The 27,263-nt window shown below is 50.8% G+C and overlaps 4 protein-coding genes across 7 annotated transcripts; 1 reads left to right on the top strand and 3 right to left on the bottom strand.

The window, feature by feature from the left end:
* Positions 1–697: 697 nt before the first annotated feature.
* Positions 698–10,195, bottom strand: LOC114446911 (glutamate dehydrogenase, mitochondrial-like). The gene is made up of 13 exons (XM_028422813.1): positions 9,573–10,195; positions 6,441–6,521; positions 6,295–6,350; positions 4,710–4,773; positions 4,497–4,591; positions 4,241–4,420; positions 3,960–4,097; positions 3,738–3,875; positions 3,159–3,239; positions 2,701–2,824; positions 2,364–2,455; positions 2,230–2,292; positions 698–1,877 (listed from the first exon to the last, which is right to left on the bottom strand). Exons 1-13 carry the CDS (start codon positions 9,979–9,981, stop codon positions 1,758–1,760), a joined length of 1,641 nt encoding a protein of 546 aa, XP_028278614.1. The 5' UTR covers positions 9,982–10,195; the 3' UTR covers positions 698–1,757.
* Positions 9,824–14,971, top strand: LOC114446904 (shieldin complex subunit 2-like). Of its 3 annotated transcripts, none has more exons than XM_028422798.1 (11): positions 9,824–9,952; positions 11,981–12,117; positions 12,200–12,960; positions 13,034–13,184; positions 13,258–13,365; positions 13,442–13,636; positions 13,707–13,853; positions 13,947–14,156; positions 14,226–14,469; positions 14,546–14,661; positions 14,792–14,971. In XM_028422798.1, exons 2-11 carry the CDS (start codon positions 11,985–11,987, stop codon positions 14,962–14,964), a joined length of 2,238 nt encoding a protein of 745 aa, XP_028278599.1. In that variant the 5' UTR covers positions 9,824–9,952; positions 11,981–11,984; the 3' UTR covers positions 14,965–14,971. The 3 variants fall into 3 exon arrangements, with proteins under 3 accessions (XP_028278599.1, XP_028278598.1, XP_028278600.1); XM_028422797.1 differs by having other exon boundaries at positions 9,825–9,952; positions 11,978–12,117; XM_028422799.1 differs by lacking the exon at positions 9,824–9,952 and adding an exon at positions 11,165–11,233 and having other exon boundaries at positions 11,978–12,117.
* Positions 14,972–17,875: 2,904 nt separating this feature from the next.
* On the bottom strand, positions 17,876–19,395 carry LOC114446939 (oleosin-B3-like). Of its 2 annotated transcripts, XM_028422857.1 has the most exons (4): positions 19,232–19,395; positions 19,154–19,198; positions 18,264–18,632; positions 17,876–18,079 (listed from the first exon to the last, which is right to left on the bottom strand). In XM_028422857.1, the coding sequence occupies exons 2-4, from the start codon at positions 19,188–19,190 to the stop codon at positions 18,027–18,029; spliced, it is 459 nt and encodes a 152-aa protein (XP_028278658.1). In that variant the 5' UTR covers positions 19,191–19,198; positions 19,232–19,395; the 3' UTR covers positions 17,876–18,026. The 2 variants fall into 2 exon arrangements, with proteins under 2 accessions (XP_028278658.1, XP_028278657.1); XM_028422856.1 differs by having other exon boundaries at positions 17,878–18,079; positions 19,154–19,394.
* A 2,603-nt stretch (positions 19,396–21,998) lies between these two features.
* Positions 21,999–23,454, bottom strand: LOC114446944 (heavy metal-associated isoprenylated plant protein 6-like). The gene is made up of 3 exons (XM_028422865.1): positions 23,148–23,454; positions 22,430–22,591; positions 21,999–22,298 (listed from the first exon to the last, which is right to left on the bottom strand). Exons 1-3 carry the CDS (start codon positions 23,212–23,214, stop codon positions 22,258–22,260), a joined length of 270 nt encoding a protein of 89 aa, XP_028278666.1. The 5' UTR covers positions 23,215–23,454; the 3' UTR covers positions 21,999–22,257.
* Between the last annotated feature and the right edge of the window lie 3,809 nt (positions 23,455–27,263).

Raw genomic sequence — 27,263 nt, 5'->3', positions numbered from 1 at the left:
AATAAAGGTTCAAAAGAATCCAGTCCACATTCACCTTTTCTATTAAAAATGAGCCATTTTGTGTGTTTTTTTTCCAATTTTCAGCACCACCCCTTATAAAATTGGTGATTAAAGGGTTAAAATCCTGGGGGAAAATTATTGTTTCACTACTGTTGATCAGAACTGAAGTTAACTAAAAGGTCTATGCAAAAAAATTTCAAAAAAATATTTATCTGATATATTTTTTAAAACCGTTAGAGGACGTTTTTGTCCCGAACAACACATTAGGGTGTTTGCGAACAGTCCATGAGGGTTAAAGATGCAAAAGCAATGACTGAGTCATTTTATAACAATAACAATCCTCATCATCGGCCTCAGTGAGTCTCTGAGTCTCTCAGTGAGTCTCTCAGTGTGTCTCTGAGTCTCTCAGTGTGTCTCTCAGTGAGTCTCAGTGTCTCTCAGTGAGTCTCAGTGCGTCTCTCAGTGAGTCTCAGTGCGTCTCTCAGTGTGTCTCTGAGTCTCTCAGTGTGTCTCTGAGTCTCTCAGTGCGTCTCTCAGTGAGTCTCAGTGTGTCTCTCAGTGAGTCTCAGTGTGTCTCTGAGTCTCTCAGTGTGTCTCTGAGTCTCTCAGTGAGTCTCAGTGCGTCTCTCAGTGAGTCTCAGTGTGTCTCTCAGTGAGTCTCAGTGTGTGATGGGACTTTACTGAAACGACCAGCAGCAACATTTTCTCTTTGAACTTTATTTTCTCATTTTTAACAAAATCCACAAAAACGCCATAAGGCACAGTCAGAGCCCCCCTTGTGATTCCCTCTGTGACATCACTGCAGTCTGATGTCACTGCGAGCAGCCAGGGGGCGCTCTGCGTTTGCATAGTTTCAGACTAAACGTCTGATGAGAGTTAGAAAAAGGAAGCAGCATTTCTGGGAAACAAAAAGCAGGTTAGAGAATCACAGACCTGTAACAGAGCAGCTTCTCCAAATGTATCGACACAGATGGATTGGTGTTCAACATCCAGATTTCCTGGACTTATGAAGTCAAATACAAGCTCTACATGAGCTGAGAGGTCGTGATGACAGTAAACATGGACACATGGGTAACAACAGCTCTCGTCTGGGTGTGAAGGATTCTTTCACTCAGAGATCTGTTCCTGATATTTGGATCAATCTTTGGATTACAAGTGATTTTAAATCGCTGACGCCCCCTGCAGGTCACAAATGGAACTCTTCTTCTGTGGTTCAGAGTCTGAGCTGTCATGTTTTTCTGGGTAGTGCGCCCAGGAACACAACAGTAAACAGATGTCTGCACACATTGTTCATAACACACAGAAAACTGCAGAAGAGTCCTTTAATAATGCACCAGTGAAGATTAAGGCTACAGTCCTGAGGCACGTGCATTGTACAAAAACAAAAGATAAGTCGAACAGAAAGGCACCGCACCACATGGCCAAAAGTATGTGGACAGTTATGAAGAGAATCGATGAGTTTGAGTCTGGGCGTCCACATACTTTTGGCCATGTGGTGCGACATTAAGGCTTCTGTTATATTTGGTTGATGCATCAAGTAGCTGATTGCTCAGCAGCCAATCAGGAGCACCGGCTGGAGCAGGCTGAGGTTTTATTCAGTTCAGACAGAAGAAGGAGAAGAAGGAAGAGGAGAAGGTGAAAAGACGTGCTGTAGAGAAGGAATGGCCAGGACAGACAGAGGAGTGACATGGACTCCTGCAGAGGTGAAAGAGCGATGGCGACAGACTGAGTGTAACAGACAGCGCATGGAGCTGAGTCTATGTGAGGATGAGGCCGGCCTCGCTGTAAACCTTGAACACCTTCTCGATGGCGTTGACGTACGCCGCCGTCCGCAGGTCCAAGCCGAGGTTATACTTGTTGGCTGTTCGCATGATTTGCTGCAGTGGGGTTTGGAGAGGAGACAGATGTGAATTCAGTCTCAGTCATGAATTTGCTTCACTGCAACCTGACACACCGAGTATGACCAGCCTAACCCTAACCCTGCATTTAAAACATCACTAAATCAGAAACTGCTACAAAATAAATTCATAAATAAAAGTTACACTACCTAGTTACCTAGTTACCACTACATTGAGTTAGTTACTGGGACATAGATTATGAAATATTACATCGTGTGTGTTTCCAAATAAATGTTTCACACATATTTCTATTAGCTGTGACGAAATGGCATTGAGTCTGTGTGAGTCTGTGTGAGTCTGTGTGTGTGTGTGAGTCTGTGTGTGTGTGTACCCGGGCAGAGCGCTCCATGGTGAAGGCGAGTCCTGAATGGACGATGTCCTTCTCAGAGGCTCCCTGAAACAACAACCACAGGGTCAGCTGACGGCACCACAGCAGCCACAGAATCAGAGCCTCGCAGCACTCACAGCGATCCGAGCCTGGAACTCAGAGGTGGGGACGATGGGGATGGAGCCGCCATGCTTCCCAAACTTCCTCTCCAGACTCTCTTGCACCGACACTGAATACCACAAACAGTTAGAGTGTGTGTGTGTGTGTGTGTTAGCGTGTGTGTGTTAGTGTGTGTGTGTGTGTTAGTGTGTGTGTGTGTGTTAGCGTGTGTGTGTGTGTGTGTGTGAGTGTGTGTGTGTGTGTGTTAGCATGTGTGTGTGTGTGTTAGCGTGTGTGTGTGTGTGTGTGAGTGTGTGTGTGTGTGTCTGTCTGTGTGTGTCTGTGTGTGTCTGTGTGTGCTGGTCTCAGACTCACTCAGCAGGTGGTAGTTGGAGTCTCTCTCATATTTGAAGGTGAGGCGGCCATAACTGACATGATTCAGATTCTTCAACCACTCAAAGTAAGAAACAGTCACACCACCAGCATTAAGATACATGTCCTGTCAGAGGAGGAGGAGGAGGAGAGGGAGGAGGAGGAGGAGGAGGAGGAGGAGGAGGAGGAGGAGAGGGAGGAGGAGGAGGAGGAGGAGGAGGAGGAGGAGGAGGAGAGGGAGGAGGAGAGGGAGGAGGAGGAGGAGAAGGAGAGGGAGGAGGAGGAGAGGGAGGAGGAGGAGGAGGAGGAGAGGGAGGAGGAGGAGGAGGAGGAGGAGGAGAGGGAGGGGGAGGAGGAGAGTCATGAAATCCAAATCAATACAACCAAACTTCAGTTTGTCCTCGGCGTCTTGTCTAGATGACGTCAGTGTGAGTCTGTGTGTGATGTCACCGCTCACTGACCGGGATCACCATGATGTTTCTCTCCAGGAAGATGCGGTCAGCTTCAGGTGTGGTGGGCCCGTTAGCGCCCTCTGCAACAATCTGCAGGTAACACAGAGTCCTGAGGGTTACTGATGGGAACACACACACACACACACACACACACACAGACACAGACACGCACAGACACGCACAGACACACACAGACACACACAGACACACACACTCACAGACACAGACAGACACACACATAGACACACACACACAGACACTGACACACAGACAGACAGACAGACAGACACACACACACACAGACACACAGACAGACAGACACACACACACACAGACACACACACACAGACACTGACACACAGACAGACAGACAGACAGACACACACACACACACACACACACAGACACACACACACACACACACAGACACACACAGACACGCAGACACACACACACACACTCACAGACACACACACAGACACACACAGACACACACACTCACAGACACAGACAGACACACACATAGACACACACACACAGACACGCACAGACACACACACACACACTGGATCATTGACTGTGTGTGACCTTGGCCTTGATCTTGCGTGCGTTGCTCTTGGTCAGCTGCTTCTCGCTGGCGGCGGGGATCAGGATGTCGCAGTCGGCCTCCAGGATGTTCCCTTCGTACGGCGTGGCGTTGGGGAAACCCACGATGGTGCCGTTGGCCTGCAGACAGCGGATAAACAGGCCGATTGGCGGACTGCTGCGTTACATCACAAACATGGCGTGTTGAAGCCGCCCAGCACAGACCAGTTTGTAGTCCTCCAGCTCTTTGGGGTCGATGCCGTTGGGGTTCCAGATGCTCCCGTCCACTTCCCCGACTCCGACACACTTTGCTCCGTAACGATGCAGATAACGCATGGAGTGAAGGCCGACGTTACCGAAACCCTGCAGACACAGCAGAGGGCACCATTTTAAATCAGTACTCACTCGCTCACCACTGACTCGCATGAGGTCTGTGTGATGCGGCTCAGGCCGAGGACTCCATGAGGACGGACAGATCTAAAAGGCTGAACGGTGACGGAGCGTACCTGGATGACGAAGGTCTTGTCCTGGAAGCCAGGGCACAGTCCCAGCATGCTCATGTACGCCGCCTCGTTGATGAAGTTCTCGATGCCGTGGAACACTCCTCGGCCTGTGGCAGAGATCCGGCCGTGGATCCCTCCCTGACTGATGGGCTTCCCGGTGACGCAGGCGTGAGCGTTGATGTCCTGAAGACAGAGGGAAGAGTCCAGTGAACACAGGAGGGGCAGGAGCTGCTACAGTGGAGGTCCAGCTCGGACTCACGTAGTGACCCATGGTGTTGGCGAATGTGTCGGCGATCCACGACATCTCCCGCTCCCCGGTGCTCATGTCCGGAGCTGGAACATCAATACCGGGCCCTGCACCAACACACAAACATGGTGCACAAATATCACACAAAAAACTCACATGTCACGAACCTGCCATCACATCAGCGGAAAACATCATGAACACAGACACGTTCGTCTGCCGACTGACCGATGAAGCCCTTCTTGGCGAGCTCGATGGTGAACCTCCTGGTGATCTTCTCCAGCTCCGTGTCCTGAAAACAAACCAGGAGAACTCAGTGTGAGGATTTACAAGGAGGAGGGGCTGCTGTAGGTCTGGACGGAGGAGGTCCAGCCTTCCTGTCAGAGGTCAGAGGTCAGCACGACAGTCAGCAAACACTGAGAGAGAGAGTTACAGAGGCAGAAACCCATCGACTCATCATGTTACAGAGAATCCTGGCGTCTCTCTGCCAGCTGATGGCTCAGCGTTTCCTCTGTGTGTGTGTGTGTGTGTGTGGTGTGTGTGTCTGTGTCTCTGTGTGTGTGATATTTTCTGCTGTCTGCAGAGATGTAAAGTAACAAAGTAGGACGACTGTCCTGAAGTTGATGCTAGTGATGCTGTTCAGGTCATGTTGATCCTATAGTGATCAATATTAGAGGATCGATTATAGTGATAATAAAGACTGCTCTGTGTGCAGGCCTGTCACCATCACAGAATCTGCCACGAGAACTTATTGCGATAAGTGATAATATCGTTGTTTTGAGACCATGTTCAACTAATATAATGATAACGACATATAATGCAAGTACACCCTTTAAAGATCCATGAACTTCAATTTCTAAAGAACATTTAACCCTTAAAGGCCCCGATCATCAACACTATTATTATTATTATTATTATTATTATTAATACTAATGTTGATATTTATATCAGGACTAATGGGTGGTGGTACCGCAAATGCCAGCAGTGAGAAGGCAGAGAGAACATCTCGTACACGTCACACAATGAGTTAACAAATAAGAACTACCTGTTGATTTGACACATTTTAAATCTGACGGCCGGACGTTGCACAGTTTATACACTACGACGCACCGAGTGACGCCTTTTGTCATCCAGTGTATTTGGCAGAGAGAGGGAGAGAGAGAGAGAGAGAGAGAAACACTTACCAAGCCCATTTAAAGTTATCGTGCAATTAATTGATTTATTGCTTATCGTGACAGGCCTGTGTGTGTGTGTGCTGCATGTTCTGGTGGATGTGAGGTTGTATAACAGTGTCACTGATGTTTGTTCTTATAAATGTTGGAGCTTTGTGCCAAAGCAGAATAACTTATTAGAGCCCACGGAGCCTGGTGGCTGTTTGACTGCAGTTATGATTAACTAACAACTTCCTTGAAGTAATAATGAACTATTGATGTTCTGTGGTTCCACTCCCTCTATCTACAGGAGTAAAGAGCCTGAGGATCCGTCCACTGACACACCCTGTGAAACCCTGTGGACATAAACAGAGTGAGACCGTGTCCCTGTCTGCTGAACCAAATCAAACTGCACTCATTGTAACAGTGGACAGTTGTTGATTTTTGTGAGAGTGTGTTTGTGCGGCTACATTGTGGGCTCCTAGTTTGACTCATGTTGTCTCACTGTCTGGATCATTTCAATACTCTAATGTGTTTCTTCTTCTCAGTAAGTGACTCCTCTAACTGCCACACTGCTGCCTCCTCACACAGCCGACAGGTGTGACACACACCTCAGATCATGCCTGGTTCTGTCAGCTGTGACCTGGTGCTGGAGAACCTACCGAGTAATTCTTTGGGTTGATCTTCACTCCAGCTTTGGCTCCTCCGAACGGCACATCTGCAACAACACAAAGCAGCCTCACTTACACACACACCAGCTCTGAGTGTGTGTGACCGACCACTGGTGTGTGAACGCAGGCATACTCACCGACGACAGCACATTTGTACGTCATCAGCGACGCCAGCGCCTTGACCTCATCTACAGACACATCTGTGCTGTAACGGATACCTAAAACACACCAAAACCCAACATCAAACACACACCTGATTACTGACCAACCATCATTCTCCGACAGATCTGTCTGAGCTTCGTTTGCATACTTGATTTTTCCATACGCAGAAATAATGAAAATGATCAACTGACAAACTCCAGGTTTGAGAGATAAAGCTCTGCAATCCCCCCTTCAGCCTCTAGGGGCTGGCTCCAAAAGTGAGTCAGTCCCCACAGACCTCCATGTTAAAATGTCCACAGCAGGAACAAACACGTTTACAGCCTCAAAGCTGATTCTGATCTGGATTTAATTATCTTTAGATTGAATCATTACTGAGCACATGTTTCACACACACACACACACACACACACACACACACACACACACACACACACACACACACACACACACACACACACACACACACACACACACACACACACACACACACACACACACACACACACACACACACACACACACACACACACACACACACACACAGCACAAAATGGCTGCCACGATGACATGAATGGAAAAACAGACGCAGAGAAAACGTTCTGTGATTTCACTTTGAGACAAACAGGTTCTGTAGACACCAGATGCTGACGATGAGGAGGAACAAGGAAGCAGAGAGAGGAAGAAAGGAGAGACTTGGCAGGATTAGACAGAAGTGAAATAAGAGTGGAGGAGGAACAGCAGAGAGTGGCGTGAGAGCAATAAATTCCTGCTGGCCGCAGTGAGCCAGCCCGGGCGTGGTCTCATTTAAAGAGGCAGTGCAACAGTTAACTTTGATACAACATCGACACCCTGGAACAACCACACCCTTTATCCAAAACAACGCTGCTCACGTCTACATCAACAGGACACAAAGACACACTAATGGGTCAGAGCTAACAATGTTTCACTTTATTATATATGAGTTAAAACTGCTCCAGAAATACACGAGAGAGAGAAACAAGACTCAGTACAAACTAAGAGTCCTGTCCTCCTCAGCAGCCAGCAGGACGCCATGATGGAGTCACTGTGAGCAGCAGTCACATGACCCACATTCAGAGTCTCTGTCTGACCTGCAGCTTCCTGCAGCTGATCTCTGTCTGAACAGGATGGAGCTGTGACTGATAACTGTCAGGTAGAGCCAAACTGAAACCAGAGAAAGGTTTAGGCTGAAATGTCCACACATCTCCTGTCTCTGCACAGCTTGACTTTCTGAATCTGCTGCTGGACAACATGACACACAGACTGACACTGTGTTTACAACCCACAGAAATCACAGAGCACGAAACACATGGACAGCAGAGCAGCAAGAGCAAAGAAAGATCAGCTCAGTGTGTTACCGGAGGGTCATTCACCTCAGAGCTGGTGTTACTGACAGCAGAGCAAACACCACTGCCTCTAAACACACACAGACACAGACACGCACAGACACGCACACACACACACGCACGCACAGACACACACAGACACACACACAGGATTTGGAGGTCGTCTGTTTGTAAAGGACAGAATCCTCAGCAGCTGATTGGATGATCCATCTGTCAGTCATCATCTATCACAAGCTAACTTCAATCAATCAGATCAAAGAGGGAAAACCGAGGAAATCAAAGAGGAGACAGCTAGCATGTAGCAGCTAGCATGTAGCAGCTAGCATGTGTGTAGAGGACTGTTGTGTCTCTGTGAGGACAATATGAGCATAAAGTCACTGTGACTGAAACAACCTGGACTCTGATTGGTCAGAACTGACAGCTCTTCCTGACTGGACTCTGACCAGAACCAAACCTGGTTTAACACCAGCTCGGAGCCTGGAGGATGGAGCCTGGAGGATGGAGCCTGGAGGATGGAGCCTGGAGGATGGAGCTGTGAGTTTGTCACCGTTCATAATGGCTGCCCGCTGATAGAGGTCTGACTGCATTAAGCACTGCAACTGATGATTATTTTGTCAATGAATTCATCAAGTATCTGTAAACTACTACTACTCACTGCAGCTCTACTGTACGCACCTGTTCCAAATTAAAAGAGTAACTTTACTCCAAAACAAAAGAAGTACAGCAGCCGTGACAGCCAGGCTGGAGCACAGCCGGCTCCCCTGAGTCCAGCTGCCTCGATGTAAACTCGGACATGACTTTGACCTGGATGAACGAGAGCGTCCACAGACGTCCCCGTCTGATGGATTCACTGTCAACAGACAAACCCAAGAGCACAGCAAATACATGACGCACAGACGTCCTCTGCATCCGGTAAATAAGAAGCATCAGTCCAGGAAAACTCACACACGCCATGAACATGCTGCATCAAGGCGGCGGACTGGAGCGTCAGCATTCCTGACAGGGGAGGAAACTTCAGCACCTTAACACACATGGAACACTTCAACATGCACCCAGGCTGTTACACACCCCGGCACACACACACTTACACACACACCCCTGCACACACACACATGAACACTTACACACACACACATGAACACACACACACATGAACACACACACAACCACATGTTCAGGTCTCCGGAGGAGGCTCCAGCTCTTATTATAAAGAGGATTTATTTAAGGGAATAATTATATGCGATGAAGTTAATTAGAAATATAAAGTCTAACTTTAGAAGACTTGAAGAAAAGTCAGCTGTTTGTGTTAAATATCTACAACAACCAGAAGAGTTCTTTCTGAATGAATAAAAGGCTGTGAACACATGAATAAGTCCTGACACGACTTTTTAAACCTTCTATACCAGATTAGACACACGGTGTGTCTGTGTGTGTGTGTGTCTGTGTCTGTGTGTGACTGTGTCTGTGTGTGACTGTGTGTGTGTGTGACTGTGTGTGTGTGTGTGACTGTGTGTGTGTGTGTGTGTGACTGTGTCTGTGTGTGTGTGTGACTGTGTCTGTGTGTGACTGTGTGTGTGTGTGTGACTGTGTGTGTGTGTGTGTGTGACTGTGTCTGTGTGTGTGTGACTGTGTCTGTGTGTGACTGTGTCTGTGTCTGTGTGTGTCTGTGTGTGTCTGTGTGTGTGTAGCTCTTCAAAGAGTAGCCGTTCCTCCGCGGGGTGCCCCGGGGTGCTCTGGGCTCACCTCCCTTGCAGGGTGTCCGGTGCTGGCTGTGCTGGGCCCGGTAGCCCTCTATCACCTCCCACTCTCCGCTGTCCCTCTTGATGGGGAAGCTGACGCTCAGGACGTGGTTACACGGCTTGATGATCCGCAGGATCCCGCGGACGCGCTTCCTCTTCTGCTCGGGGGTCTCCCGGGTCTTCAGGTCCTCCACCAGCTTGTCCTCCACAATAACGGCGCCCTTGTCGAAGAAGCCCTCCACCATGGTGAAAAAGTTCGGGTCGTCGTCCCGGTCCACGGCCTGGCTGTAGCCCCGGTACCGCAGCAGGGACACGGTCGCCGGAAGAGCCGAATCAGCGGCGGCGGCGGAGGAGCCCGGGACCAGGACGCTGCCCGCTGCCCGGGTAAGTAGCTCTCCGAGATACCGGTACATGTTTGTGGAAGTTCGCCGACCCAGGAGGAAGAGCGCGGCAGTCGGTCAGAGTGTGGAGGAAGACTAGGAAGACTAGGGGGACGAGGAAGACTAGGAAGACTAGGGGGACGAGGAAGCGGCGCAAAGACCGAGTTCACCCGCGGCGGCGGCTCGCGGCTCCTCCTTTTCCCGCCGCCCCTTCCTGTACCACCGCCGCGTGCGCTGCGTGACAGCGTGCGCACGTGCAGCTGTATTTAACCTGCACGAGAACGTTGAGAAGTCTGCAGCGCGAGCTCTCTGCACGTTCCAGCGCAGCAGCCTAGCTAAGCGTTAGCATGCTAATCTCCGTGAAAACCCCTTTAACTGCACAGAAACAGCGCATGAAGCGCACAGAGCGCGTCCGCCGCTGTTTAAGAAGTAAAGTCACGCAGCTGACACGGAGTTTTCTCACTTCTACGTGTTTTTGTGGCGTTTTTGGCTAACAGCTGGAGTCAGAGAAGACTTCCGGCCTTCAAAATAAGAGCTTAAAATCGAGTATTTCTCATTTGTGCTTTTGTTTTAGACACATAAAGATAATATTCAAATTAATACCAAATATCACACAGGGATTTAGTGCAATTATCACTATACTGCCTGTAAACCCGTTTTAATATAGTCACTGTAACGGGACAGTTGGACCTTTTATTTTGAAAACATGAAGCCTGAAGGAGGGACAGAAAGAACTGGGTCACTAAACCCTTTAAAACCTTTAATAAATGTGGTTATATACATCCTCAGAGACGCTACTAGGTGTAAATAACTGGAATCAGTTCAATCTAAAAATATATTCAAATCAGCCTGTGGTGTAAGGAGGAGGTTTTAGGTGTCTCCTTTTTCTAAACGTAGAGCTCACTCATTAAATGAGACAGTTTGTGTCGGCCGTCAAGCAGAAACTTAAAGCAGAGCTGCAGAATGACGAACCTGTCTGACCTACATCTGTGGCTCTCACAGCTCTCATCTCACAGCTTATGTTGCACTCTCATTCACTCTTTTCATTTCCCTCAGAAGCCCGCCTTTCTGTGGTTAGGGTTAAATGTAAGACCTGCAGAGGCGTCCGGACATCACGTCTCAGCTCATCCTGACTGACGGCAGCAGGTGGAGGAAGCAGAGAGACGTGACTGAAGGTGTAACTGAGCCGCTGATGGCTGGGACGCATTTTCACTGAGCAGCATCGTACAAGACTGTATGACTGTTTAACCCTCTCTGATGTTGGTCATGTGACTGCTGCTCACATGTGAGTCATCATGGCGTCCTGGTTGTGGTTTTCACGCATGATGCTTTCAAGGACCATCTCAAATGTTAGGCAGCTGGGAGACACAAAGAGGTCCCCTCTGATTCTGCATCAGTGCAGACCTGTTGTCATGGAAACTCCATATTATCAGAGTAAATACTGTTCTGCAGGAAAGCTGACGCCCAGGTGCTGCACACTGCTGTATGACAGACAACACTGCCACCGTCAGGTCACACTGACAAGCACAGCACTGCGCCCTGTAATGTAGCTTTGTGTTCATCAGTGCAGCCTACAGATATTATTTTACAGACATGCAGCATGTTGAGTTCAGACATGAGGAATAGTTCATAAAATATGTTAAAAATAATCAAACTTTAAAGAAATCAGAGCTTGTGTAAGAAACATCTGGCGCCGACTGTCAGGGCAGGTGTGGCAAAGCGCTAAGCGTGAACGCGGTCTGCTCTCCCCTGACTGGGCCTCACCACCTCCCCCGGCTTCCCGCCGCTCTGATTGGTGGAGCAGCAGAAGCAGCATTTACGGCTGTGTTATTGTTCCCAGCTGTGAAACAACCACCCTGTCTGCATCCATCTATGTGATGTTTCTGCCGAGTCATGGTTGTGTAACACTGGACATGTTGTCCATCATGACTCACAGAGTCCAACATGTCAGGGATCTTTTGGTCGGCTGCTGCATCTCAGTGATAAGTATGAAGTGTGGACTCATCTTAAAGCACGTTTCTGTCCTCAGCAGCAGCATGTGTGACCGACCAAAGATCCACGTCTTCCTGGGGGCTCCTCCACCCTTGGTGCACGAAGCAAAGGAGGAGACGCAGGACTGGAAGCAGCTGGAACTGACCTGGAGGGACGGACAGCTCAGGCCTGCAGGAGGTGAGGCGTTCAGGGACCCAGCAGGAAGCTGTCAGACACAGCGGGAAAGAAAGAGGTGACTGAAGTATCTGCTCATTTTCAGAAAAGCCTGGAAGTCAGGTGAGCTCGTGCATGGAGGACGCAGGGACTGATCACTCCGGGACCAGACAGGACGATCCAACCCACACTGACGGAACCACTGACACACTCGGACAGGAAGGACCAGCCGGAAGATTCAGCTCTAATAAAGACGGGAGCTCAGACTCAGATCAGTGTTCCACTTCAGTCCATCAGTATCTGGACTGCTGTTTCCCTGCAGCACAGCCAGGACCAGAACCTGAACCCGGCCCAGACCTCCAGCCCTCTGCAGTCGCCCCCGCTCTGTCCTCCCAAACTCATTACCTCACCACCTGGACTCTGAGTCAGTCTCTGATCCTGAGGGCCAGGCGCAGCAGCCAGTCAGCAGCCAGCCCGTCCAAAAACACCCACACGCCTCCATCCGGCTCCTCCAGCACCCCCGAGCTCTTCAGTTCTCTGACCCCGTCACCTGCAGCCTCTGCTGAGCTTTTTAGCCACTCTTTCCCCAAGCCGTTGGCCGAGGAGGGCGGGATTGTCCTCAAGGCCACTGCGGACGGCGTCCTCTGTTCTCAGGAGTCCACTGCCCATGACTCCCCCTTATCCTCCCCCATTAACTCCCCTAGCAGCAAGAGAGCTCGAGTATCTGAGGAGTCAGCAGCTCCCAAAAGCTCCACGTCCACCAAGCCCCAAAGTCTCACCACGCCTCTGTCGCTGTGCATCAAACCAGGGGAGCGGCACTCTGTCCTGGTGGCGGTGGTTCATCCGTGTCACCTCAAGGAGGTCAAGGTGAGTGCAGCGGCGCCCCCTGCTGTGCCTAAAAACAGAAAGATTCCAGTGTCCTCGTGTGTGTTTGCTGCAGGTGAAGTCGGGGCCGTCGGCGGGGACCTTCGTTCCACTGGCGTCCATCGTGGTGACGGACCAATCAGATGTTGAGATGAAGGTGGTGCTGTGGCGGCGGGCGGCCTTCTGGGTGCTGACAGTTAACCCCGGAGACGTCCTGCTCATCACAGGTACACAGACACAGGAGTGTTCTGAAGCTGTGAGGCTGTCCACACACTTATGGTCAGAGTGTGTTTGTCTCAGGCCTGCAGGTGGAGCAGGACAGGTGGAGAGGGGAGACGGTGCTGCAGTCCACCTTCAACAGCAAACTGCTCAACCTGGGACAGATCTCCACCTCCACCTCACTGCCAGGTACGACCAATCAGCTGCCGCCTCTGCTGAAGGAGGCGTGTCCTCCTACCTCAGTGCCCTCTCTCTCTCTCTTTAGTCACCCAGCAGGTTGATGCTCGCTCGCTCAGCTCTCTGTGTGGCTTTCTTCGAGAGCGGCGCCCTCTACTGGTTTCACTGCCTCACCGCCCTCCTCAGGACCTGAGCCGCCTACCCTACATCCTCCTGAGGTCACTGAAGGTCAACACGCTGGTTCACGCCCTGCTGCGCGTCACACACACACTCATCAGCTCAGGTGAGTGTCATTCCCCCTTAGATGCTAACAGTAGGTTTGTGTAATGACTGTGTGTGTGTGTGTGTGTCAGAGTGGCGAAGTGAGGCGGAGTCTCGCAGCAGGTCGGCGGTTCTGCAGAAGGCCGCCCTGACTGTTGAGCAGCCTGGTGGCCAGCAGGGGGTGCTGCAGCTGTGGGGGGCAGCTGTGGACTGGCTGCCCAACTTCAACAAAAACAGAGGTACGCACAACAACACAACACACACTGCACAGCAATCCACAACAACACACAGCAACAACTGATCCATAAGCGTCAGTCCTGCGTCTCCTCCAGGGGCTGTCTGGGACTTCCGTGTCCTCCTGGTGAGGGATTCTCTGACCTCTGACCTCCCGGAGCTGCACTCCACCCCATGGAGCTCCGTGCGGGCTGTGGACCCATCAGACTGCCGGCTGCAGGACTTCCAGCTGATGGTGCGCCCCCTGAGAGGAAGCAGCGGTCCCCTGGAGCTGGACGTGGACACGCTGCTGTCACAGAGACACTGCGGTGAGACTCGTTGTTTTCAAACCGTATGTTAGAGAACAGAGTGTGTAATAAATCTGGTTTTCTGTCCAGGTGAGGTGGAGCTCAGAGTCCAGCTGCTCTCCTTTTGTTTCCAGCATGCTCCGCCCTCCCAGAATTCCCCTCAGCTGGTCCTGGACAGCTCCACGCCGCTGGAAGGCATCATGGCGGCGCTGAGCGGTGACATCACCTACACTGGCTGCGGTCGCTGCTCTGCTGAACTCGACACTGACGCCAACGGCATCTACAGCCCGTGTTACCCCTGCCTGCCCCACACCGCCGTGCGCTGCTACTACAGGTGCTGGTGCAGGCGTTGACAGGACACAGAGTCCCCACAGAGATACAAACAGCAGCCTGTGTGTGTGTGTTCACAGGCCCGGCGTGCTGACAGTGAGTGGGCGGGGCTGCAGACAGGCGTGTGTTCAGGTTCCTCCTGTTCCTCTGCAGAAGATCCTCCACGCTCCGCCTGACAGACTCCACCGCAGCTCAGGTGAGACGGGTTCAAACTGTACCACCTCAGAGCAGGAAGTGATGGAAGCGCTCTGCCAGGCAGCACCGCCCCCTGCTGGTGTGAGCGGCTCAGAGTGAAACTACATGCTCTCCATCTTCTCTCATTTCAGCTCCGGGCTCGCAGGTGAAGCACAGCCAGGTGGCAGCAGAGAGGATCCAGACCCTCCTCTCCCTCCCCAGGAAGACCTTCATCGTCACCGTCCGCAGCCACTTCCTGTGTGACGAGAACAGTGTCCCCATCGAGCAGGAGCTCACGCTGCTGGACCTTCAGTCCCCCGGCTGAGGGCAGAGGCCTCAGGGGCTAAGACACTGGTACACTGGATCTTTTTAATATGCTTGTGTAAATAAAACCTTATGGAATAAGAATCTCCTCTTCCTTTAATAGACTAAATAAAAAAGCAGCAAAATGTTTTTATTTATCGATATTGTGACCCAGGTCCCATGTAGTTAACAGCTTGAGGGGTTAATACTATGGGACAGGGCCTGGGCTCATGTGCTGATGAAGTTAAATGACGACCATCACAACTGTATTTTACAATGTAAAAAAATCCCTTTATTAATTAAATTAAATTAAATTAAATTAAATTAAATTAAATTAAATTAAATTAAATTAAATTAAATTAAATTAAATTAAATTAAATGTTTTATATGAAAAACAAAAACTAAATGATAAGATATGCTGCATGTAAACCAGAAGGACCTTCAAAATAAACTCAAGTCAACTTAAAGTGACTAAGACGCCCTTCTACCACTTAGCATCACACAACCCAAAAGACAAACCTTTCTATTTGTCACAATAACATACAACTGGAAACCTTTCAGAATTTCTGATACAACCAAACTACAGTTAAATATAGAACAACTCCAAACTCAGTGTTGAGACCTGTGGGCACTAATGAAACACACAGATCCACTTGAACCCGCTGCAGGCCTGTTTATGAAGCCTGTGTGCGGTGGGGTCTAAAACCAAAATGGCCGCTTCACTCAAGAGAGCTTGAAATAAAAGCACGTGGTTGTTAGTACTCAGGACTCCTGGCTAGTTAGTAGAAGGACACACGATGACACGAGGGCAGCGGCAGCCAAGGTCACTCACACACTCACAGCGGCAAGCCACACAGGAAGGAGAACCAACAGCGGGGCCATGCTGGAGGTCCGCCTCCACCTCTCCTCCGCCCGCTTCCTTCAGCAGACGTGAGCCACAGCATCAGGCGCTTCCTCCTGAACTAACACTGCTGGGTTTGTGCTTCACAGACATGAAGACTAAAGCTCCGGTCGGCTCATTAGCAGAGTATGCTACCGCTAGCTAGCATGTGGCTAACGTTGGTACAGCCTCTTCACACTGTAACAGGCAGCTCCTGCACATCACACATGATACTCACCTCCTGCAGGTCACAGCAGTTTATATCCAGGACCAACGAGCCGTCCACCTCCACCACCAGACCCCCAGACCTCCACAGCACCGCCCCTGTTTCAGCTCAGGTCGGGTCTCTCTCCTGGCGCATGCTCACTACACACCACACAAACCTGCACCACTAGCCCCGCCCCCTACACTCACTGCCTTCTGATTGGCTTGTGAGCTCAACAACAGCCAAATAAAACACAGGAGATGCAATGATGGACAGCAGACAGGTTAGGCTGGACTGGTTCCTCTGGATCAATCCATTTATTGATCCTTAACAGGAAATATATTTATTTATTAAAGCGTGTACATATTTATACAGCACATATTTTAACCATCTTAATATTAAGAACTGTACTCATCATAAACATTGAATGAATTTTACAAAGGATTTTATCTACTGTACCCTATATGAAGGAGGACAGGAGGACAGGAGGACAGGAAGCTGCTGTCTGACAGGAGGACAGGAGGACAGGAAGCTGCTGTCTGACAGGAGGACAGGAAGCTGCTGTCTGACAGGAGGACAGGAAGCTGCTGTCTGACAGGAGGACAGGAGGACAGGAAGCTGCTGTCTGACAGGAGGACAGGAAGCTGCTGTCTGACAGGAGGACAGGAAGCTGCTGTCAGACAGGAGGACAGGAGGGCAGGAGGGCAGGAGGACAGGAGGACAGGAAGCTGCTGTCAGACAGGAGGACAGGAGGACAGGAAGCTTCTGTCAGACAGGAGGACAGGAGGGCAGGAGGACAGGAGGACAGGAGGACAGGAGGACAGGAAGCTGCTGTCAGACAGGAGGACAGGAGGGCAGGAGGACAGGAGGACAGGAGGACAGGAAGCTGCTGTCAGACAGGAGGACAGGAGGACAGGAAGCTTCTGTCAGACAGGAGGGCAGGAGGACAGGAGGACAGGAGGACAGGAGGACAGGAAGCTGCTGTCAGACAGGAGGGCAGGAGGACAGGAAGCTGCTGTCAGACAGGAGGACAGGAGGGCAGGAGGACAGGAGGACAGGAAGCTGCTGTCAGACAGGAGGACAGGAGGACAGGAAGCTGCTGTCTGACAGGAGGACAAGAGCACAGGAAGCTGCTGTCTGACAGGAGGACAGGAGGACAGGAAGCTGCTGTCTGACAGGAGGACAGGAGGACAGGAAGCTGCTGTCTGACAGGAGGACAGGAGGACAGGAAGCTGCTGTCAGACAGGAGGACAGGAGGACAGGAAGCTTCTGTCAGACAGGAGGGCAGGAGGACAGGAGGACAGGAGGACAGGAGGACAGGAAGCTGCTGTCAGACAGGAGGGCAGGAGGACAGGAGGACAGGAAGCTGCTGTCAGACAGGAGGACAGGAGGGCAGGAGGACAGGAGGACAGGAGGACAGGAAGCTGCTGTCAGACAGGAGGACAGGAGGACAGGAAGCTGCTGTCTGACAGGAGGACAAGAGCACAGGAAGCTGCTGTCTGACAGGAGGACAGGAGGACAGGAGGACAGGAAGCTGCTGTCTGACAGGAGGACAGGAGGACAGGAAGCTGCTGTCAGACAGGAAGACAGGAAGCTGCTGTCTGACAGGAGGACAGGACAGGAAGCTGCTGTCAGACAGGAGGACAGGAGGGCAGGAGGACAGGAGGACAGGAGGACAGGAAGCTGCTGTCAGACAGGAGGACAGGAGGACAGGAAGCTGCTGTCTGACAGGAGGACAGGAGGACAGGAAGCTGCTGTCTGACAGGAGGACAGGAGGACAGGAGGACAGGAAGCTGCTGTCTGACAGGAGGACAGGAGGACAGGAAGCTGCTGTCAGACAGGAAGACAGGAAGCTGCTGTCTGACAGGAGGACAGGACAGGAAGCTGCTGTCAGACAGGAGGACAGGACAGGAAGCTGCTGTCAGACAGGAGGACAGACGTAAAGAGTTAAACAACATTCTTCTTCAGTGCGCTCAGTGATCATGGATCTCCGCTCGGCTTAGTTTCCCTTCGACATCTCGTCGGCCGCTTCCATCAGATCATCCAGCAGGTCTGAGACAAAGCACAAAGACACAATGATTAGATGTCCATCACAACCAGGAGGTCCGGCCTGCCTCAGCAGTCACATGACAAACACTCAGAGAGTGATTGGCTGATCTGCTTCATAGTGAATCCACAGCAGGTGGAGCTGCTCCACCTGTGTGCAGCTGGAGTGTGTTGGACTGTTCAGACATACCTCCACCCGTCACTGCTACACTCTGCCCCTGGAATCCTGCGCATGCTTCCTCTCCCCCTCCTCCCATCATCGCCCCCTCGCCGCCTCCGTCAGCTCCGCCTGCCTGTCCCTCAGCGAACAGGCCTGCGAAGCCCGACTTCTTCTGCTTGTCTGTGTGGTCGTCTTCGCCTCTGGAGAAGAGTCCTCCTCCATCTTTGTCCTTCTTGTTGCCTCCAAAGGAGAACAGTCCTCCTTTGTCCTTCTCCTCCTCTTTCTTCTTGTCTTTTCCAAACGAGAAGATTCCTCCACCTTTCTCCTTGGTCTTGTTCTTGTTCTTGCTCTTGTCGTCGAAGCCCAGGGCGTTCTTCACGGCGCCCTCCACCATGTCTCCTGCAGGACAAGCACAGATCAGACACGGCAGCCTGCAGATGATATCTCCATATAAACACATGCAGTCCAGCCTACATGTGCCTAAAATCAGCTGGTGTTAGACTGGGTGGAGAGAGGTGGAGAGAGGTGGAGAGAGGCGCTGCTGACCACACGCTGACCATGCTGCTGTGCTCACTGTGATTTAAGCTGAGTGTAAACACAGAGAAACACCATGAACCCACTCCGCCTCTCATCTACATCCATGTGACTGAGGCCACAGCCGGCTGAGGATGGAGCTCCGTCAGGCGGGTGGAGAACATGCAAACATACCACATTCCTGCTTACCTGTCACACAGACATGCTAACATGCTAACTGTAATGTGTGGCTGTGAGTGTTCCAGCAGCATCCACCTTCAACCTCCTCATGTTTACACGTCATCAGACAGCTACATCAGACAGCTACATCTGAACCTGGACAGACACCAGCCGTGAACCTCCACCAGCTCACCAGCACCATCTCACCAGCACCATGAGAGACTCACCCACTTTCTCCCCAATCACTCCAGCGATTTTGTTCATGTCTGTGTCCCTCTGTCTGCGTCCCTCTGTCTCTGTCCCTCTGTCTGCGTCCCTCTGGCTCTGTCCCTCTGGCTCTGTCCCTCTAGGAGTCTTCAGAGTGTGTGTCCAGTCTTCCAGCAGGTGAAGTTGTGACAGATGAACCAGTCAAGGAATCAGGTGTTCTCAGGGACAGGCTGGACCTGCTCCACCTGCTCTGAAGGAGGGAATGTGACTGCAGGTGTGTGTTTCTGTGTGTGTGTGTGTGTGTGGCTGAGGCTGTAGAGCAGGTGAGACAATGATGTGATGATTCTCCTCCTGTGTGACTCACTGTGAAACTATGTGAAACTATACAACACACACACACCCAGTAGAGGGCACTGTGTCATAGGAAAGTGTGTGTGTGTGTGTCCTCCACCTTCGCCCTCAGCAGTCTGACAGAAACATGCAGAGACATGCTGCTGACAAACATTTTGACCTGCTGACCACCTTCATCATCACTGTCATCATCATCATCACTGTCATCATCATCACTGTCATCATCACATCAGACAAATGTGACACACTGTGGCGTTTCAGTGCAGTTCTTACAGATCAGTTCTGTCACAGTCACAGCGCTGAGAGAATGTTGAATTGAATAAAGTTACATTTTGAAGGTAGAGTAACAGGACAGAGGGCTCCAATAAAAAGAATCAGTAGGTAAACCTTCTGCTCATGTCTTCATGTGTCATGTGGAGTGTAGAAATAGGACCCAAATGCAGACCACGTTTAAACAAAGGTGAGCTTTAATGAAAGCCACAACAGTCCAGAGGACAAAAATAACTCAACTAAGATCAGAACAGATCAAAACCACAAAGTACAAAGAAAAGGGAATCAAAAACCAACAAACCAAGGAGATCGAATCCAGGGGAGGACGGGAGGAACACGGAGGGCGACAGCACGGAACAAGGCCAGTTAGGCCGAAGAACACGGCACGGGGAGCGACAAACACAATGAACTGATGAAGACAAAGGGGAGCACGAGACTTAAATAGGGAAGAGACAGCACAGGTGAAGACAATCAGGGAGGAGGAACAGAAGGAGAGAGGGAAGGACTGAGGAGGAGCAGAGAAAGAGGACAAACATTGAGAACTAAATAACAAAACAATATGATAACATGACAATGAGCAAAACCCAGGCTCATGTCCTTATGACAGCTGCAGCCACTTTACATCTCAAAGGATCCCATAATAACATATGTGTAAATATGTATTATTCATTGATCACCTTCTTTCTTGAAGTGATGCTCACCCACTTCCTCTGCAGTGAGTTTTTTATACGTTCCTTCTCTGGACAGAAAGTTTGACTGCTGCTGCTGCTCTGTGCAGAGTGTGTGCAGAGTGTGTGCGCCCCTCTGTCTATGTCCGTCTGTCTACGTCCGTCTGTCTACGTCCCTCTGTCTCTGTGTCCCTCTGTCTCTGTGTCCCTCTGTCTGCGTCCCTCTGTCTGTGTCCCTCTGTCTCTGTGTCCCTCTGCCTGCGCCCCTCTGTCTCTGTGTCCCTCTGTCTGCGTCCCTCTGTCTCTGTGTCCCTCTGTCTGCATCCCTCTGTCTCTGTCCCTCTGTCTGCGTCCCTCTGTCTGTGTCCCTCTGTCTGCATCCCTCTGTCTCTGTGTCCATCTGTCTGTGTCCCTATGTCTCTGTGTCCCTCTGTCTGTGTCCCTCTGTCTGCGTCCCTCTGTCTCTGTGTCCCTCTGTCTCTGTCCCTCTGTCTCTGTGTACCTATGTCTGTGTCCCTCTGTCTGTGTCCCTCTGTCTGCGCCCCTCTGTCTCTGTGTCCCTCTGTCTGCGTCCCTCTGTCTCTGTGTCCCTCTGTCTGTGTCCCTCTGTCTGCGCCCCTCTGTCTCTGTGTCCCTCTGTCTGCGTCCCTCTGTCTCTGTGTCCCTCTGTCTGCGTCCCTCTGTCTCTGTCCCTCTGTCTGCGTCCCTCTGTCTGTGTCCCTCTGTCTGCGTCCCTCTGTCTCTGTGTCCATCTGTCTGTGTCCCTATGTCTCTGTGTCCCTCTGTCTGTGTCCCTCTGTCTGCGTCCCTCTGTCTCTGTGTCCCTCTGTCTCTGTGTACCTATGTCTGTGTCCCTCTGTCTGTGTCCCTCTGTCTGCATCCCTATGTCTCTGTGTCCCTCTGTCTCTGTCCCTCTGGCTGTGTCCCTCTGGGAGTCTTCAGAGTGTGTCCAGTCCAGTCTTCCAGCAGGTGAAGTTGTGACAGATGAACCAGTCAAGGAATCAGGTGTTCTCAGGGACAGGCTGGACCTGCTCCACCTGCTCTGAAGGAGGGAATGTGACTGCAGGTGTGTGTGTGTTGACTCACTGTGAAACTATGCACGCACACACACGCACACAGGGATGTGTGGCTCTCTGGTAAAGGTGTGGTTGATCTATTCACTGAGTGAAACTAACACCTTTTGGGTGGAGCAGGTAATTATTGGTGTCACCTCAGTGGAAACCCAGGTATGAGGGCTGTGATGATGTCACCAGGTTTCACTACGAGCACACACACACCTTTAAATCCCCCTGTTCCTCCTCCTCATCACCATCATCATCATCACCATCATCATCACCATCATCACCATCATCATCACCATCACCATCATCATCTTCATCATCATCATCATCATCATCATCTTCATCACCATCATCATCACCATCACCATCATCACCATCACCATCATCATCACCATCATCACCATCATCATCACCATCACCATCATCATCACCATCATCACCATCATCATCATCATCATCATCATCATCTTCATCTTCATCATGAATATTCTTCATATTAATTCACAACAATAACGTTCATGTTTCAGTGTTTAATAACTGCAGACTCATAGAAACACGTCACAGACACAAACAATGACCATGTCAACAAATCAGAGGTTAGCATGTGGTTAGCATGTGGTTAGCATTAGCTTCTTCAGGATGTTGCTGCTTTTATAAAATGTTGTTGTTTGTTTTCATTTCTGTAAATCATGGATGTTTTCCATCATATGGGGGGGGGGGGGGGGGGGCTCCTCTGAGGGGGTGCAGGTGGAGGTTGGCCAGTCAGCTGTGTTTCTATTTAAGGAATCCTTTAATAACGTTTGTGGCGTCCACGCCTGAGGACGGAGACACAAAGACAACATGACTCTTTAATTCAGTGGCATCATGCAGCCATGGTAACTATGGCAGTCAGTAGAGGGCGCTGTCGAAAGTAACAACGACTGACTGCTGATAAAAGTTCACTCACCTCCTTCTTTTCCCTCCGATCCACTGACAAATGAGAGAGCATCTCCCACATCGAAGCCTCCTGCTCCTCCTCCTGCTCCTCCTCCTCCTCCCTGTGCTTCCTGCTTCTTCTTGTCCTCACCTCCACCCAAGGCCTTCTTTACCGTGGTCTCCACCAGACCACCTGAACACAGACAGCAGATCAGAACCTGGTGACATCACACTGACACAGGTAGGCTAACATGATGCTAACATGATGCTAACATGATGCTAACCAACCAACACATTCAAACAGCACCCCGCTGAATCCCAGATCTTATCAGAGGTTCTGTTTGAACATCTCTGAGCTCTGCAGGGCTCCTACATGTCTGATGGCTCTTGTTATTCTTCACCACCAGGTGGCAGCATACAGCTGATCAGACTGATGTTCAGTGTGTGTGTGTGTCCTCCACCTTCGCCCTCAGCCGTCTGAAACATGCAGCAGAGACATGCTGCTGCTGACTTCTGACAAACATTTTGACCTGCTGACCACCTTCATCATCACTGTCATCATCATCACCTCAGACAAATGTGACACACCGACGTCTTCTCCTCTCCAGAGCTCAATAAAACACATCAGTTCTGACAGCTGCAGTCTCTCTACATTTCAAATGATCCCATTATAACATATGTTACTAAATATAGATAGATTTCAAAATCGATTATTCATTGATCGCCTTCTTTCTTAAAGTGATACTCACCCACTTTCTCTCCAGCGATTTTTGCCATCCCGTCCTTCCCCAGCGCGCCGGACAGAAAGTTTGCCATGACTGCTGCTGTGCAGAGTGTGTGCAGAGTGTGTGCAGAGTGTGTGCAGAGTGTGTGCAGAGTGTGTGTTCGGATGCAACAGATCACTCTTATAGATGCAGGTGTGCTCCCTCCCAGCAGGTGAAGCCTCCCTCGTCTCACCCTCCTGAGGACTCAGGTGTGGCTGCAGGGAGTCATGCAGGCCAACTCGTCACACAGGTCTGTGTGTGTGTCTGTGTGTGTCTGTGTGTGTGTCTGTGTGGTTTCCTCCTCCCTTCTGAAGTATTTAAAAGGCTGTGATGAGTCACACTTTGACTTGTGATCAAAGCTCTTTGACAGAGTTGTTTTGTTGTGTTGGATCAGAGACCTCGGGCCCCGGGGCCTGTTCTGTGGTATTTACAGGCCTCAGAATGAAGCTGCACTCTGTGTGGTGGGGGCCCAACTCAGTTCAGCTTTATTTATACAGAGCATTTTACAATCAGAAATGGTCTCAAAGCGCTTCACAGAAACTCAGAGTGTGAGACCCAGAACCTGGACCCCCCTAAGAGCACTGTGGCAAGGAAACACGCCCTTTGAGAGGAAGAAACCTTGAGCAGGACCCGTCAACTTAAGGAGGAACCAGTCCTGCTGCCAGTCGGCCGGGTAGGAGAAGAAGAGGGAGACAGGACAGAGAGGATGAAGGAGAGAGAGAGAGAAGAAGAAGAGGGAGACAGGACAGAGAGGATGAAGGAGAGAGAGAGGAGAAGAAGAGGGAGACAGGACAGAGAGGATGAAGGAGAGAGAGAGAGAGAGTAATTTAATAGTAATTTGATAGTAATCAAAGCAAAGATGAGCAGCAGGGGTTGATGAAGTCAATGAGCACAGGAGAGATCAGGGGCCGGACTGCAGGTCAGGATGCAGGTCTGAGACCTGCAAAGAGAGAGAGAGAGAGAGAGCGAGTGAGGCACAAAACTATGAGGAAGACAGTGAACACAGATTATGAGACGATATTACCCAGTATGATCCAGACTAAGGAGAGTGGAGGAGAGGTCAGAGGGTGAGAGGGAAACTGCTCAGAGGATCGTGTCTGTGCCCCGACAGCCCAGAGCAGCATAGCGTGCTACACACTAGGTCTAAGGCTAACTGTGCCTTACTGAACAGAAAGGTTTAAGTCTAGTTTTAAGTCTAGTCCACAACACAGAGTGGACACAGAGTGCACACACACACACACACACACACACACACACGTTGACCTGTTTGTGTTAAAGTTTGTTGCTGTCTATGCAAAAACATTCATGTCACAGCAGTTATGGAAACATAATTAGTGCAGACAGGCATGTGATGCTCACACAAACACACACCCACACACACACACCTACACACACACCCACACACACACACGCACGCACACACACACACACACACACACACACCTACACACACACCCACACACACACACCTACACACACCCACACACACACACACAAACCCTCATTAACAGAGTGCAGCCTTCAATTAGCGGGCAGCTCTGAGATTCCTAACAGAGGTGTAACAGAGCAACGTGTTCTGTCCTGACACTGACAGAACCTGATGTACTTCACACACACACTCACATGCACAGATACACACTCACACACGGTAACACACACTCACACACTCACAGATCACAGCGGACTCACAGGTTGCATATGTCACTACCATCAGTGTTCATGTGATCATCAGGTTTAGTCTCTGCACAGATATCAATGACACTGTGTGTATCTGTGCATGTGTGTGTGCAGCTCTGATGGTCAGCATTGATCACTGCTGTTGAGAGGACAGATCTCATTGCCACGGTAACCCACAGCAGCCCATAATAATAATAATAGAGCTAAAAATAGAGCCGGCGCCAGCTGCTGGCCAATCAGAGGAGGGCTGAGGGAGCCGGGGGTGAGTCTGGGAGAGGTCTGACTGTGTGTGTGTTTTGCTGAGTCACAGTCAGGTTCCCGACAGGACAGGCTCCTCCTCCTCTGTCCTCCACTGACCTGTAAGAGCAGTTCAGTGTGTCAGCTGACCTTCAGCTGGATGGTCCAAATATGGAGGCACCCATTGTGTCTTTGGTAAGAGGCTTCAAAGATGGAGGATGATGGGAACTCACCCACTTTTTGGGGCAGCCTCCAGTGGAGACTGGAGACCACCTCATGGACCGCCTCATGGACCGCCTCATGGACCGCCTCATGGAGCGCCTCATGGACCGCCTGATGGACTCCATAATGGAGCCGCCTCATGGAGCGCCTCATGGAGCGCCTCATGGACCGCCTCATGGAGCGCCTCATGGAGCGCCTCATGGACCCGCCTCATGGACTCCATAATGGAGCCGCCTCATGGAGCGCCTCATGGAGCGCCTCATGGACCGCCTCGTCCTCAGCATTCACACCAAGAGTTGGTTTTAATATAATGAATGTTTTACAAGAACAACAGCTGTATCATTATCAGCTACAGATTATTATTAATCCCAGTCCCGTCCAACCATTGTCCTGCACCGGCTAAAGAAGCCTGAGGAGTCCTGATGACGAACAGGTGTGCAAACCCCCAGGTCCTCCAAGGAGGCAGAGAAACAGCACAAAAACCAAACCTAAACAAAACACAACCCCCAAAGCCCCGAACAGAGCACACTACATGTTGCATGGCTGTAATGTACGAGATGAGGGGTGCTCATCAATCAATAAATAAGTACAAATACAGACCAGAGGAGTGGACCAGTGAGTTTAAATACAAGGAAAACCAACACAACAACACAGCAGTCCACACACAGGGAGACACAAGACGTAAAAACAAAGAGGGCAACAAGACACAGGTGGAGACGATGAGGGCGAGGCAGCCAATCACAGGAGGAAGTAAAACACACATGATACACCAGGAAGCTGGACTTTCAAAGTAAGGAAGCAGGAAGCAACCAAAACAGGCAAAATAAACCAGAAAACAGCAGCAGCTGGACCAGACGTCATGAAGCATCGACCCGCTCCGGCCTGTCCTGCTGAGGACAAGCGGCGTCCAGGACATGAGCGTCCACGCCACGTCTCGTTTGTGGTGTTCAGCAGCACAGACGTGTCCATGATGAGATCATGGAGCAACGGTTCTGGTTATGTGTTTGGTTGTGATACACTCCCATAATCCTTCACTCTGAACACAACCCAAGCAGAATACTTCCTGGACGTGTGGTCCAGCAGAGACGCTCAGGGAGCAGCCGGACGCTGTGATTGGTTCACCCAGCAGCTCCTCTCAGGCCCTCTGTGTCTGAACTCTCTGCTCCGCTGATGCTCCTGTTCTCTGCCCTCCTTTCTCACTTCACCGCTCTCTCTCTCACTCACGTGCCTTCTCTCCACCCCTCCCTCCGTCCTTCTCTCTCTCCCTCCCTCTCTCCCTCTCTCTCCCTCTCCTCCCTCGCTCTCACTCATTAGCAGGAAGAACAGAACTCTGGCAGACGAGAAGGCGAGACGACCGAGGCAGACGGAGCAGCAGCAGCAGAAGAAAGAGAGGAGAAGCAAAGCATCATGGACGCTCTGAAGAAGGGATTCTCCATGGCAAAAGACGGAGTGGTGGCTGCCGCTGAGAAGACGAAGGCCGGGGTGGAGGAGGCCGCCGCCAAGACCAAGGAGGGAGTCATCTATGTTGGTGAGAGGATGGATGGATGGATGGATGGATGGATGGAGGAAGAGAGAAACAAACAGGAGGAGAGAGAACAGGTCCTCTTGTAATGTTGAGGCGGAGGGCAAAATGAAAGTTATTATTTTAACAATAAGGGGGAGGGAAGAGGAGGAGGAGGTGGAGGAGGTGGAGGAAGAGAGAGTGGAGGAGGAAGAAGAGGAGGTGGAGGAGGAAGAGGAGGAGGTGGAGGAGGGTGGAGGAGGAGAGTGGAGGAGGAAGAGAGAGGTGGAGGAGGAAGAAGAGGAGGTGGAGGAGGAAGAGAGAGTGGAGGAGGAAGAGGAGGAGGTGGAGGAGGAAGAGGAGGAGGTGGAGGAGCTGAATGTGATGCAAAAGTTACATTAATCATGCAGGAGGCAGAAAGAACAAAAGGAGGAGAAGCACTCTGCTTCTCTGACGGAGACAGA

The sequence above is a fragment of the Parambassis ranga genome, chromosome 15 (genome assembly GCF_900634625.1).
Source record: "Parambassis ranga chromosome 15, fParRan2.1, whole genome shotgun sequence".
Taxonomy (NCBI): domain Eukaryota; kingdom Metazoa; phylum Chordata; class Actinopteri; family Ambassidae; genus Parambassis; species Parambassis ranga.
Note: the sequence above shows the minus strand (reverse complement) of the source record. Positions and strands in the feature narration are given on the sequence as shown.

Excerpts from the sequence above, each read along its gene's own strand:
- LOC114446911 (XM_028422813.1), bottom strand. The coding sequence starts at position 9,981 with ATGTACCGGTATCTCGGAGAGCTACTTACCCGGGCAGCGGGCAGCGTC. Across the intron at positions 4,774-6,294 it reads TCAACCCAAAGAATTACTCG|GACACGGAGCTGGAGAAGAT; the intron begins GTAGGTTCTCCA and ends GTTTGTTTTCAG. Across the intron at positions 3,876-3,959 it reads AGCTGGAGGACTACAAACTG|GCCAACGGCACCATCGTGGG; the intron begins GTCTGTGCTGGG and ends CGCTGTCTGCAG.
- LOC114446904 (XM_028422798.1), top strand. The coding sequence starts at position 11,985 with ATGTGTGACCGACCAAAGATCCACGTCTTCCTGGGGGCTCCTCCACCC. Across the intron at positions 12,961-13,033 it reads GTCACCTCAAGGAGGTCAAG|GTGAAGTCGGGGCCGTCGGC; the intron begins GTGAGTGCAGCG and ends TGTTTGCTGCAG. Across the intron at positions 14,470-14,545 it reads GCCGTGCGCTGCTACTACAG|GCCCGGCGTGCTGACAGTGA; the intron begins GTGCTGGTGCAG and ends GTGTGTTCACAG.
- LOC114446939 (XM_028422857.1), bottom strand. The coding sequence starts at position 19,190 with ATGAACAAAATCGCTGGAGTGATTGGGGAGAAAGTGG. Across the intron at positions 18,633-19,153 it reads AGTGATTGGGGAGAAAGTGG|GAGACATGGTGGAGGGCGCC; the intron begins GTGAGTCTCTCA and ends CTTGTCCTGCAG. Across the intron at positions 18,080-18,263 it reads TGTAGCAGTGACGGGTGGAG|ACCTGCTGGATGATCTGATG; the intron begins GTATGTCTGAAC and ends GCTTTGTCTCAG.
- LOC114446944 (XM_028422865.1), bottom strand. The coding sequence starts at position 23,214 with ATGGCAAACTTTCTGTCCGGCGCGCTGGGGAAGGACGGGATGGCAAAA. Across the intron at positions 22,592-23,147 it reads AATCGCTGGAGAGAAAGTGG|GTGGTCTGGTGGAGACCACG; the intron begins GTGAGTATCACT and ends GTCTGTGTTCAG. Across the intron at positions 22,299-22,429 it reads ATCGGAGGGAAAAGAAGGAG|GCGTGGACGCCACAAACGTT; the intron begins GTGAGTGAACTT and ends CTCCGTCCTCAG.